Source organism: Trachypithecus francoisi, unplaced genomic scaffold (genome assembly GCF_009764315.1).
Source record: "Trachypithecus francoisi isolate TF-2019V2 unplaced genomic scaffold, Tfra_2.0 Lachesis_group20, whole genome shotgun sequence".
Classification (NCBI taxonomy): Eukaryota; Metazoa; Chordata; class Mammalia; order Primates; family Cercopithecidae; genus Trachypithecus; species Trachypithecus francoisi.
Genome location: NW_022681466.1, coordinates 4992966 through 5005969, shown reverse-complemented (window position 1 = coordinate 5005969; position 13004 = coordinate 4992966). Strand labels below are relative to the sequence as shown.

Genomic DNA, 13004 nt, shown 5'->3' with positions numbered 1-13004 from the left:
ACTGAAGTAAGGACACAGTAATGAAATTGAAAGGCTGTTCACACTTCTTGTATATTTTCTCTCATTGTTTTGATTACATTGAACAAATATTATCGCTTGGTCTGATTTTGATTAAATGCACAGAGACACATAAACAAAAGTTCTTGCCTTCAAGCGGCTTGTATTCCAGCAGCGGAAGGTAGGCAATAAATAAACAAGTAAAATCTATGGTGTATCAGATAGTGGTAAGATAGCTAAAGGGAAAAAAGCAAGAAAGGGGAAGTAGGGAGAATGTGTGTAGGTGCACACTGCAGTGAGTGCACATGCATGTTGGTGAGTTGGCAGGCCTGACACACAGCAGGGCATGCTGGTGGAGGGAATCAGGCAGCAGCTTCTACAGATTTGTCAGTACCTCTGCTTTTCCAATGTTGACTATTTTGGCCATCACGCATGAGTGGGATTGCCTTTTCAAAGCAATTGACAGGGAGGTTTCTCTGGCTGGGTATCTTCTAAACACCAATGCAGCGAAGGTGGGGACATTTGGAGGGAGGGCATTTCAGGCACAGGGATCTCCAAGAGCAAAGCCTAGAGAAAGGTGTGGCTACAAACGGGCAAGGAGGTCCGGGAGGCTAGCCAAGAACATGCCCAATCAAAGGCACTCACCCTCTAAGTTGTGATACTTGGCTGTGTAGCCTCTGAGAGGCAAATCCACTAGCTTGCTCTTGTACTAAGCAGATTAAATAAATATTGTTCAAGTTAGAGTTCATCGCTCTGTGATTTTGAATGGCCCTAAATGATTCTAAATCTTTGTCCAATTCAAAGATCAATGTCCCAGCCACCCAGAGGCAGACTTCTCCCTGATGTTTACATATCTTATAGTAGACACATTAAAGACATTCATGAGTAAAATGGGTGCTGTTTTTGCTTCTGAAACTACCACAAAGTATGCATTCTGACCCCACCAACCTCCTCCTTCCTGAGTCTTCCAGCAGCATGTTTACAGCGCCCTCTCCTGTCTGGCAATTGAGCTGGGCTTCCACCAGACTTGGCTGGGCACACACCCTCACCTCCCCATGGCCCATGGCTCAGAATGGCTGAAACTGGCCCAGAGAGAGAAGATTCCCATTTCTCATGCACTCATGTCCTTCTCAAGCCTAGCCTACATTTAGCAGTTTTATTGTTTAAAAATACTGTCTCCTGTGGTCTCTTAACGTCTATTCTCTCCGGCTTGCATCTGGTTCCCAATCAGCAAGCTAGTGAGCATTTCTGCACCAGTATTGGTGGTTTGGGGATATTCTCTTCCATTTCTCCACGTCTCTTTTCCTCTTTTCCTGGAGAACTGGTGGGCACAAGCAGGGAGGAGCATGGAAGTTGGAACCTCAATTTGTTTAGGTCTATGCCCAGTCAATCAAATCCCAGGGCTTGAAAACCAGGAGACCCCACAGTGGTTTTGACCTTGGCACAGAGAAGCTTAAGACACAGGCTTCCCCTAGCCCAACACAGCCACGGACATGCATTGAGCACTTAGGCCCGTTCTTATAAGGGAATGAAAGCAAATTTTAATGGGTAATTGAGGGTGGGGACGGAGCCTGGATTAGAATTGTGTCTACTCCCAATTCCAATGTTGAAACCCTAATCCTCAATGTGATTGTATTGGGGGTGGGACCTTTGGGAAGTGATTAGGTTTAGATGAGGCTTTAAGGACAGGGCTGCATGATGAGATTAGTGTCCTTGTAAGAAGAGAAAGAGACACTCTTTCTCTTTCATTCTGTACCCCGATTCTCCCTCTCTCCTCCTCTCTCTATCTCTCTTGCTCTCACTCTCTCTCTCTCTCTGCCTTGTGCAGATACAGCACACAGCAAGAAGGTGGCTGTCTACAAAGCAGGAAGGGAGGAGCCTTCACCAAGAACTGAATCATCCAGCACCTTGATCTTGGTCTTCCCAGTCTCCAGAACTGTGAGAAATAAATGCCTGTTGTCAACAAAATTTAGCTCTGTACATCGGTAAAGATGGCATCAAAGCAGAAACAAAAAATTAAGTGCATAGGGTGTAAATGAAACAAGAAGAGCCGCAAGCTGATGACTATGGAAGTGGGCATAGATAAGTAGGGGGGTCTACGCCATCACTGTCCAAAAATATGTCATGCGAACCATATATGTCATTTCAAATTTGCCAGTAGTCACATTTTACAAGGGAAAAAGAAATAGGCAAATCCATTTTTAAAATTATCTTTATTTAACTTAATAGTTCCGAACTATGTATCATTTCAACGTGTGTCAGTAGCCCCATCTGAAGTGCTCTGTCTCACACATGGCTGGTGGTTATCATACTGAACAGCAGAATTCTATGCTAGACACTCTACTAGTATGCATGCTGAAAATGTTTTCCAGAATAAAACCAAAAAGTTGACAAACCAAAATGCCTGTTGCTTACACTGCCCAGTCTATGGTATTTTGTTATGTCAGCTGGAGCTGAGACAGGGACTCAGGGCTTCTCTCTCTCCGATTGAGATTAATAAACCACTTCTCTACCCCTTCCACTACTTTCCTTTCTCCATCTTCAACACAGAACAAAAGTGAAAAATGAATGCCATGAGGTATTTACTGGAAGTCCTTGTTTCCAGGCAGTGCAGTATCTCAGTTCCCTGCAGGTAGTATAGATGGCTTTGCTGGAAGTCTCTACTCTGGGGGGCCCTGGCCCAGCCCCACCTACAGCAACCCTGAGAGCAGCCTCACTCTGAGGAATGAGACGCTGGGAACGGCATAGTTGGAAAGCTCGAATGAGTGATTTTGCTCTGCAGCCCCATAGTTGAAAGGCCACCTCCACTCTGCCTCTTCTTCTGGCCTCATTCATTTTTCTTCTAAACTGAGTTGTGTCCAACTCTTGCACTCACTCCTTCCGCCTTCTTTTCCCTGGGCAAAATCACCACCAGAGTGTATTTCTTGGCTGAGGGCAGCCCCCAGCTACTTGGGAAGCAGAGAACTTGGGATGAGGGAGTGGGTACAGGGCCTGGGGAGGGAGCAAAAGCACACGCCACTGCCTCCCCAGTCTCACTGTCACTGCCTCCTGGCTGGTCCCTGCCAGTCCCCGACACATATCTGGGGCTGCCAGAGGGTGCAATCACCCTGCAATTGCACACTCTGTTCTAGCTGCTGTTACATTTGAGATTGAAAATGGAAAAAAAAAAAAAAAAAGACAATAACCATATTGAAAAGCTGATGCTGTCCCTGCCCAGCCTTTGGTTTCTGTGTGGGAAATGGAGTTTGATGTGGAGGGACGGCAGGCTAAGGAGGATCTTGGCCTTCTGTGGCTGAGCAGCTGCATCTGACTGTCCTGGGTTTCGCCTTCGTGCTCCTTGGCTGGGACATGGGGGTAATGCTCCTCCCACTCCGAAGCCTCCCTCACAGGATTCTGCAGGGATGCCCTTTCGTTGACTATGTGTGGGATGAAAGGCTAGGAAAGGGCCCTATATGGGGTTCAGTGAGTGTTTTCCTAGAAGGGTAACATTTGAAAATCACATCCACTTGGAAGGGAGAAGGAGACAGAGCAGAACGATCTGGGCTTTTCCTTCTCTTTGGAAATGTGTTGTGATGCTCTCTGATTCTGTCCCCTCCCCTTGAACTTACGGAGCCAAAGGTATGGAGAGGAGGGTCTTCAACAAGGTGCGGACCCTGGGGATGAGGGAAATGGGATATAGATGAGGAAGACCCAGGTTCCATCCCAAGTGTTCTGGGTGAGCTGTCTGCATGGGCTCCAACAGGAAGGGGCAGGCTTGCAGCAAGGAAACAGCGTAGAGCCTGGGAAATCCTCGCAGCCCTCCTGACGTGGCGCCCACTGTAACTGCACCGATGCAACCTCTAATTATACCGCTGGTGGCAAGAATGAGCTCATGGTGTCTGCAAGTGACTTTCCCAGTAACGAGCCCCTCTCAAAGTGGCAGACTCCCAGCTCAGCCTTCTCCTGGGCCAGCAAAACTCTGGCAAGAAGCAAAATCAGAGAGTTCCTTCCTGTGTGTGTATGTGTATGGGTTGAGGCCAAAAAGAGCTCAAATATTCTTCTTCATCCTAGATGGATGGAGACAGAAATTTGCTGTAGGAGTTGCAGGTGGAGTGGCATCCTTTCCTCTCTAACTCGCAGGCATGCTTGGAGACTTCCAACAAAGAAAAGGAAATCTCCTTCCTCATGCCAGTCTCTGGCGGGCCCCCGTCCCATGTGTTAGGGATTAAACTCTCAAAAGAAGGTTTGTAGGGCTCCAAAAGGTTGTGCAGGAGGCCTCCTCTTAATAAGGGAATGATGCTGTTCGAGGTCCTAGACACGTGGAGCTCACGTTCCTGGCTGCTGGACTTCTGGAAATTGGGCATGATCAGGGTGGAATCCACCCAGATTTCAGACTTTTGTGTCCACACAAACTCCTACCCTCTGTGATGTAAACAGAGATGCGACCCTTTCTGCTATCTGGCCTAAGAGAGAGAAGGAGAGGTTCCCCGCAAATACAGCTCTCAGGCCCCCTCTGTGAGCGAAGGGTGTAACAGCACCCTAAAGACCAGAGCTCTTCCTGACAGACTGGGAAGAGCCTGAGCTCGCAGCTGGGGACATTCAGAGCATGTAGGGGGTGTGTACTGTCACATCTGGGCATCATTAAGCAGGTGGGAGTGGCATGGCCACCAAGGGGAAGGAGAGCTGGTCACATCTAGGCTGCCTGCCCCCGAAGCCCTCCCATTTACAAATCAGTCAGCCAGAGGGGCTTCAGCTGGGGATGGAGCAGGTTGCCAGGGGGAAATGTTGTTTGAATTAGGTGATTGAAAGGCTGTGGGGAAGGCAAGCCAGCTTCTCAGACATTTTTAATAAATGCTCATGGTTCTTTTTCCAAAGCAGGTGAAAGGAGAATATATAAGTAACAATGTATTTGTGGTGGCTATGCCTAGTCCACAGCAATCAGAAGGGGTGTCCTTGGGGTGGGAGTGAGCCCTGGAAAGAGTTGGCAATCAGTGAGTGATAGTCCTAGACTTCAACGACCAGAAAGGCTAGGCAGCGGTGGAGGGCCAGACTAAGCAGGACCACAGAGAGAGAGTAGAGAGAAGCACTGTGGCAAAAGGTGGAGTGTCTCACTAGCTATTTCCCATAAGAAAGATCAGACACGCAGGGTCGACTTCTCCATTAATCACCGCAGGCCCAGTGCCAGGGACCATAGCCTTTTGGGGGCCCATGAAAATGTTTTAATTTCTTTTAAAATCAGAAAAAATAAGTAAAGCTTTAGGTTGAAGAACATGTTTTAATATACAATATTAATACACTTTATGCCAACGCAGTTGCAAAATATTATTTTTAATAATTTTGTTAGCAGGGAAAGGAGTCCACCAAGGCGAAGGCACCTTAAATTTTCCTAGCGCCCAGGAAATTTTAACTGAAGCCTGTGAGCCCCAGCTGAACTTCTTGGAGTACGCGCTAGCTCTGGGCCACAGCAGAGGACGCCTCCGGGCTCTCTTGTTTGAATTCCTCCACCAGTGTCCCGTTCTTCTACTCTTTACAAGCCGGGCTCCGAAGGGAAAAAGAAGAAACAAAGAACGCACGCTCCTTGGCATCAACTTCACTTTCTCAGGCTTCTGCAGGTCCCAGGCCTCCTGATATCTCCCTCTCCGCCCTGAGCATTTCCAGACCTTGGAGAGCCTGACTTGGGAAGGAGAAACTGGAATCAACCGCCGCCCCCCAACCAATCACTCCATGTCCGGAAGGGGGCTGGGGGCTCCTAGCTATAGGAGACTCTGAGAGTCCTGTGAGGCCTTTGAGAGAGGGGTGCGAGCGAGGCTGGAAGGAAAGGCTGGGCAGAGAGCGGAGGGGCTCGCGCGCATCTCTCCTGGCAAGGCGGGAGGTTGGCACTGCTGCCCCCCGGCGGGTCCCAGAGCCGCTGGGCGCCCGCGGCCGCGCAGTTGGATTGTATTTCTGCGGGGCTCGCTCCCGGGCCTGGCTCGGGGCCGCCGCCGCCGCCCCTCCCGGCGCGCAGGCTGCTCTCCAGTCGCGGCCACGGGGTAGCGCTCGGCCCCCCTCTCCGCGTCTCCGCCTCCGCCGCGCTCGTCCCCGGCTCACGCTGCCCCCGCAGCTCCCGCTCGGCGCAGGCAGGAGCGGCTCTCTGGACGCCGAGCCCGGGAAGCGGAGGGCGGCGGGCTCGGCGAGCGGCGGCGGCGGCCGAGGGGCTGGCGCGGCCGCTGCTCCTCCGGCCCGGGAGGTCGGCGATCGCCGGGCGTCCGAGGGGGCGCCGCGTCCCCGGAGCCGGGGCTGCCCGCCGGGCTCTCGGTGCGTCTCCCCGAGAGCTCCGGCCGGAGCGCGGCGGAGGGCAGAGCCGCCGGTCTCCATCCTCGGGCCGGCAGGAGGCTCAGCGCCCGGGCGCCGGCGACAGCCCGCGTCGCGGAGCCCAGCACCCGCCCCCGTCGCCCCGCGGCTGGCGCGGACATGGGCGCTCAGGGCTGCGCGCCCGGCTCCGGGACCCGCAAAGTTTGCTAGCCGGCTGGGCGCTGAGCCGAGGGCGCGCCCGGCCCCGACGCCCCCGGAGGAGACCCGGAGTCTCCGGATTCGGCGCGAGGGCGGTGGAGCCCAGAGGGGGTTGGCTCGGCCCCGCCAGATGCCGCCTGCAAAGTTAGAGAGAAGAAAACTTCAGCTCCAGGGAGATTCGGACCGCTATGCTCACCGCGCCCCCCGAAACCGGCGCCCCTAAAAGAACCCCCGCACCCTCGTCTGCCGCTGCGCTCGGCTCTGGCCGGGTCCCGGGGGCCAGGCACCTGGAACGGCGGTGACTGCGTCGGCCGGGAGAACCAACCCAGGGGGCGGGGAGGGGGCGGGGGGCGGGCAACGTGGCCACCGGAGGAAGTTTCCTGAAGTCGTCCATTTATTCCTGAGCTCGGCCGGCGATCCGGCCGGATCGCAGAGGCCGCCCTGCTTGGGAGAAGTCGGAGTTGGGGTGCTAAGGCAGAGAGGCGCCCTAGTCCGAGAGGGCGGCTTGGCCTCTTTCTCCCTGCGCGCCCCTCGCCTTCCGGGCGTGCTGCCGGACTCGGACTAGTACAGAAGAGGAGGAAGGGTTGGGGTGGCCAGCGCTGCCCCTCTCGGGCATATTACGCCTGAGGCACTGAGCCGCGTAGACTGACTGTCTCCCGGGAGGAAGTCACAGGGTACTGGACCCCACAAGGATTATAAAACAGGGCGGAGGGAAGGGAGACCCCGAGGACCCCCCCTCCAGGCTGGTCACCATGTGGGGGCTTTTGATCTGGACGCTGCTGACTCTGCATCAGATCCGCGCGGCTAGAGCCCAAGGTAAGGAGGGACCCCCACGTGGGGACGGGGAGGGGGCTGGGAGAGTAGGCGGGGGAGGGGCGGCGGGAGCTCGCCGGCCTCACGGTGGCCTCCAGGACACCCGGCTTAGCCGTGGTAGAGCCTCTCCAGGGAGTTTCAAGACACCCCATCTCCCGAGTTTTGGGGGCTCTTTTGGGGGTGGGGCAGCCTCTCCAAGACTTGTGGCTTCCGAATGTGGGAAGGTGGGGAAGACCTGGGGAAGCAGAGAAGAGCCCAAGGTGAGGTGGGAGGGGCGCTCCCCTCCCCTCGTCTGCTGTGGCTGCCCTGCGCCAGCTTGGGAGGGGAGAGACATTCCGTGCCGGGCTCCACGCTCGGCTACACTGAGCTTCCCAGACCGAGCTCCTGGTGGCCTGCTCGGTGTCTGCGGGGAAGGGCAGGGCCCCTGCCGGGCAGGCGATGGTCTCCCCGGGGCGAGGGAGTGGCGTGGGCGGGCGCTGGGAAGGAGTGCGATCCGGCGCTGGGTGCCGGGTTGCTCGCCCCGGGAGAGCAATTGCCCAGCTTGGCCACGTACGGGAGCCCGCCCCTGGCTGCCTGGCCGGCCGCTGGGGCTAGGGGTGCTTCGCTGTGCGAGCCTGGAGCCGAGGTCGCGGGTGCAGCCGCGGACCCACCGTGGGGTGGTGCACAGGGAGGGTCTGAGGCCTCCCCTCCCACCGGTCCACCCACACCCCGCATCCCCGCCCCTGCCTCCAGCCTCCGCTGTTCGCTCGATCGTCTGTGCAGCCACTCGCTGCTGTGACCTGTGGCTGCCGGGAGCAGCCTCGCGGTGGAGAAGGGCTAGTGGCTTTGGGGTTGGGAGTGCTACGAAGGATCCGAGGTGTGATCTGCGCTGCCCGCTTCCTGAGGGTGGATGCCCAGACGTCCCCCTGGTCCCCGGGCAGGTCCCCGCGGGGAAGGGCGGCTGCACCGGCGGTTCCTCCCCTCTGGGGTTCGCCGATCCAGACAGTGGTGTCAGCGGTGTCCGAGCGGCGCCTGCTGGGGGCGGAGGGAGACGAAGCCTGGACTGAGCTCTAGGACTCGCAGGGCCAGGCCTTCACTCTTGCAGGTTCAGGAGGGGGCCAGACCCACCCTAGGGGGCCGGACTGTGGGGGCTGCAACCCACTCCCCACGCCGCCTCTTGGATCTCCAAATCTTCTGGGAGGAAGGGACCCCGTGCGCCCAGCATCAGGCAATCCAGAGAGCCAAGATCAAAGAGATGAAAATAATCAGTTCTCACTCACAGGGCTGAGGGGAGGATTTTACGAGGTAATTTACGTAAAAGCACTTAGAAATTTTGTAACGTGCTCTATAAATGTAGGGTAATAAAAGTTATTATTTTTATGATCATAAAATCTTTGAACAAGCGAGGACCTCAGAGGTCACCTTATTTTAGTAGCCATTTAACAGATAGGGAAACTGAGGCCAAATGGCATTAAGTGACTTGCCCAAGGCCACTCTGTGATCTGGGGGCAGAGGCAGGTATGGAACCAGGTGAGTTCTGAGACCCTCTCCTTCAAACCAGGACCCGCTGCATGGAGGCATCTTGTCTGGGCTCCCTCTTTGTGGGGTCCCAGAAGGACCCTGGTGCTGGCAGAATAGGAATGGGTTGTCCTTCATCCTGGAGCAGCCTCACACTTGTGCTCTGCAATAACCAGTGTTACTAGCCAAAAGCCTGAATGGCGTGGAGGGAGGGGATGCCAGCATCTGTCTGGATCCTTCTAACTTCATTGCTCTATAGACTTTTCAACAATGCTATGATTTCCCTGGGCAGGTGGCTTGCCAATTCTTGTCTCATCTAGGACCAGGCCCTTATGGAGTCCCCAGGGCACCTGATGGCCCTTGCTTTGGGGTCTTCATGTGTCCCTTCCTGCCGCACCTCCACACCTGTGCCATCCACTTGAGGCCGAGATCCCACCCCTCCTGCTAAAGTTAAGGCCAGGTGGCCCCCTGTCCCTGCGCCTCCTGCGGGAGGGGCTCCTCTGTCAGAAGCAGAGAAAGTCTCTGTGATTGATTCACTTTCTGTCTGCCTTTCTTGTTTGCTGCTTTTTGCGTGTCAGGCTGCCCAGGTCTCCTGCTGCTCCGCTCGTGTTCTCTGGTTCCCAGTGTCTTCCAGCATCGAACCCTCTCCTGCCATGTGTGTCCCCCGTGACAAGCCTTGCAGAGGATTGTGGGAACACAGTCCTAGGCTTGGCAGTGCTGGATTTGGGTGTTGGAGGGAGTGGGATTAGGGCACGGGGTCCTTTCGTATCTGCTTTGGGTCTAGAGAGTGAGTTTCTTCCGGTCTCAGGCCATGACATTAATCTTTCGGGGGTAGCTGAAGCCACTAGCACTGTCATTTCTGAGCCCACAAGCCTGATTCTCCAGGCATGGCACTGAACGAGGGACCAAACAATTGTTCCTCCCTTGAGACAAACTTCACAACGACCACTGTCACCAGATTTTATCTGAGCCTGATTGTTTTTTTTTAGGTGCTGGACCTGAGCGACATCACCTGGGTATACTGAAAGCTAACATTTGACCATTGTCCCTATGCCCGATGGGTCACATGATTCAAACTCATTTCCCAAGCAAAGTGCAGTGAGGTTGTAGAAAGAGCATTGAGGTTGTAGAAAGAGCAGCAGAAAGAACGGGCTCTCATGATCTGGCTTTGCCACTTTGCTGCAGACAGGCCTTCTGCAAGGCTCTTAGCCACTAAGAGCCTCAGTTTCCTCATCTGTACACTGGCAATAATAGCTCTTGCCTTGTAGAATTGCTAGGAGAATTCAAGGTATTCCAGAGACAGGGCCGCAGCCAGTGCCTGGTACATAGAAGGTACTTAATACATGGCAATTATTATTGTTGTTATGATGGTTTTAACACTAAGCTAGCAGTCCATGAAGAATGGCATCCTGCCACCCACCAATACGACCTTGAATTATTTTTCCTTACCCAGGAAGTTTCTTTAAATTCCTTCCATGGCCACATGACTGTGTCTCAAAGAGTGGTCCTCAAGCACTTAGCTCCCAGGGAGTCGTAGCAATGCAGATTCGTGGGCTCCACTCCCAGACACTGATTGGAAAGGTCTGGGTGAGCCTGGACGTCTTTTAACAAGAGCCTCGAGAGATTTCCCATGTGCTTGGAAGCTTGATTACTGCTGGAGGTCATCCTGGCCAGCCTGAGAGGTTGGGAGGAGGGCAGGAGCAGCTGAGCCAGCTGGTCCAGAAGTTTCTTTCAAGAGAGTCATGCCTGGGGAAAGAACAGAAGGAAGGAAATCTGAGCCGAGTGAACAAGGCAGTGGGGAAAACCCTGAAAGGAGACTGGAACCCCCAGCTCTAGAGGCTCCTGAAAGGCTCCAAAGGGAGAAAGTTTAGTGCTGGGAGCTAATCACAATAAAAGCCAACAGTACACGAGGGAGCGGGATGAAAGTTTAATTACATGGTGTGGCTAAGCTGTAATTATTAATTACTGACAGCAAAAAATAACTTATTGATCAGGGCCTTTTGCTAATTACCAGGAGGCCGAGTGTCGTGCTTGCCTGGGGCTCAGCTGTCAAAAGCCCCACTCAAGAGTGGAATGGGGGTGTCCCTGCTCTCCCGTGCCCCTCTTTCCCCACCCTTTGCACCCCTTGGCTTCAGCTGGGGAGTCCGGAACATTCTGGCAGTGGTTACATGAGGGATATAGCTTGGTGCTTCCACTGGTTGCAGAAAATGGCCCCTGTCTGGGAGGAACAGAGTCAGGACCACCACCCAGAGGCTACATCCTGCTGGCAGCCTGACACCTGCCTGGCAAATCCCACCCCTGAGCCCCCCCCCCCACACACACACCCCGCCCTTGCTTCATGCATTTGTTCGGCAAATATTTATCGACTGCCTTTCCCTCGTGTCCTCTACTGGAAGGCCGGCATAGGGGCCAGGAACCTTGTTCTACAAGGGAAAGGAGGCTGGGAAGGAGGCCAAATTCTTTACAGCGATTCTCTGTTTAAACAGTGCCTGAATGGCTGACTTTAAAATGAAGTGTTAACCTGCATATTGGTCTGCATTTGACTTTGTACCACAGGACACACAGTCAGGCTGTAAGCTAACAAGGAGGGGAGAATGGGCTTGTCTTCCGTCCAAAGGACTAATGGGAGTCATTGCATTTGACTTGAAGACACACAAAAAGTCATCTAGGACTGTCCTCTGCCCACAAAGCCATCTGGTCTCTGCTTGCATACCCTTGATGATGGAGACCTCACCACTGCTCAACACAAGCTGGTTGTTAGTTATGTTTTATGCTGATGAAGACATTGGTCTCCTAATAGCTGGTTTTCCTAGGATCTGGCTGTGGTTGAAGGAGTCCTCTGATTGGCTGGAGCCCCCTCCCTGTCCTTCCTGACTCCCAGCCCCTCTGGGAGGCAGGAGGCTGAGTTGGAATTGATGCCGGGTGTGATCCCTGCGGGGTTTCTACCCCGCTCCCCTTGGAGCATGTTGCCGCAGACAGCCCTGGAGCTGCCTAAAGCGGTGGGAATTAGTCATCATAATTTGGGGCCTTGGAATGCCAATAGCAACAAATGGGCCAGCAGCAACTGGCAGCTGCGGCCCACTGCCTGTAATGGAAAGGAAAACAAGCTGGTTGCCGAGACACCCTGGGTGCCCCCTCCCCTAGGTGTCCCACCCCTGCTGTCCATGTGCTGGGCAGGAGACAGAGCCAATGAGCAACGTTGAACAGGGATGCTCAGCATCCCAGGGGGAAGGGAGAGAGGGGACAGCAGGGCTTGTCCCTTCAGATTCCCTGGGCCCAGTGTCTGGATCAAAAAGCCTCTTGCTGAGCCCAGGGAGCCCTGGGGAGGCCCTTCTCCTGCAGGCGTGGTGAATGGCTCCCAGTGTGCCTTCTGCCTCTTTGAATCCTGCCTCCATCATTGGGCAATGCTGAGCTGAGCCAGTTTTCTCATCTGTAAAATGAGTAAGGTTAAAAATAGTTGTATCTACTGGCCGGGCACAGTGGCTCATGCCTGTAATCTCAGCACTTTGGGAGGCCAAGGCCGGCAGATCACTTGAGGTCAGGAGTTCAAGACTAGCCTGGCCAACATAGGGAAACCCCGTCTCTATTACAAATACAAAAATTAGCCAGTCATGGTGGTGGGAACCTGTAGTCCAAGCTACTCAGGAGGCTGAGGCAGGAGAATTTCTTGAAACTGGGAGGCGGAGGTTGCAGTGAGCTGAGATCACGCCACTGTACTCCGGCCTACACAACAGAGTGAGATCCTGTCTCATTCTTTTTTAAAAAAAGAAAAGATTGCATCTATCTTATAGTCTTGGATAATCAAATGAGATTGTCCAGATCACTTTGAAAATGCCCTTTGTAAATGTTAAGTTCTTATAATGTGTCCATCACAGGCCAGGAAGATGTCCTGATCACTGCCCCTCTGCTCCCTAGACCTGAACCTCCCCTCCCACCTCATCTCTTCAGTCCCCCTGCACTCACTCCTGTCCCCACACTGACGGCCTATTGTTCCTGGAACTCACCAGACCTCCAACATGGCACTTGAAGTTCCTGCCTTTCCATCATTGGTGCCCACACCGCCCAGATGTCTACAAAGTTCACCCTTGTTTCCTCCAGGACTTCCTCCTCATATCTCTTATCCATCTCGGAGCACCCTGTAACGTGGCATCTCCCAGCACCCACCCCCTCACTCTGCATCATTTTCTCCATTGCACTCAGCTCCAGCTGACATATACTGACTTGTTTGT

The 13004-nt window shown here is 54.1% G+C and overlaps 1 protein-coding gene across 2 annotated transcripts in view; it reads left to right on the top strand.

Moving 5' to 3' along the window:
- The first annotated feature begins 6814 nt into the window (after window positions 1–6814).
- The window catches only part of SDK2 (sidekick cell adhesion molecule 2), a 313739-nt gene continuing 307549 nt past the window's right edge, over window positions 6815–13004 (top strand). For both annotated transcript variants that reach the window (XM_033182024.1, XM_033182023.1), the window contains exon 1: window positions 6815–7281. In XM_033182024.1, the coding sequence (XP_033037915.1) occupies window positions 7218–7281 (64 nt within the window). In that variant the 5' untranslated portion in view covers window positions 6815–7217. The remainder of the gene's footprint in view (window positions 7282–13004) is intronic.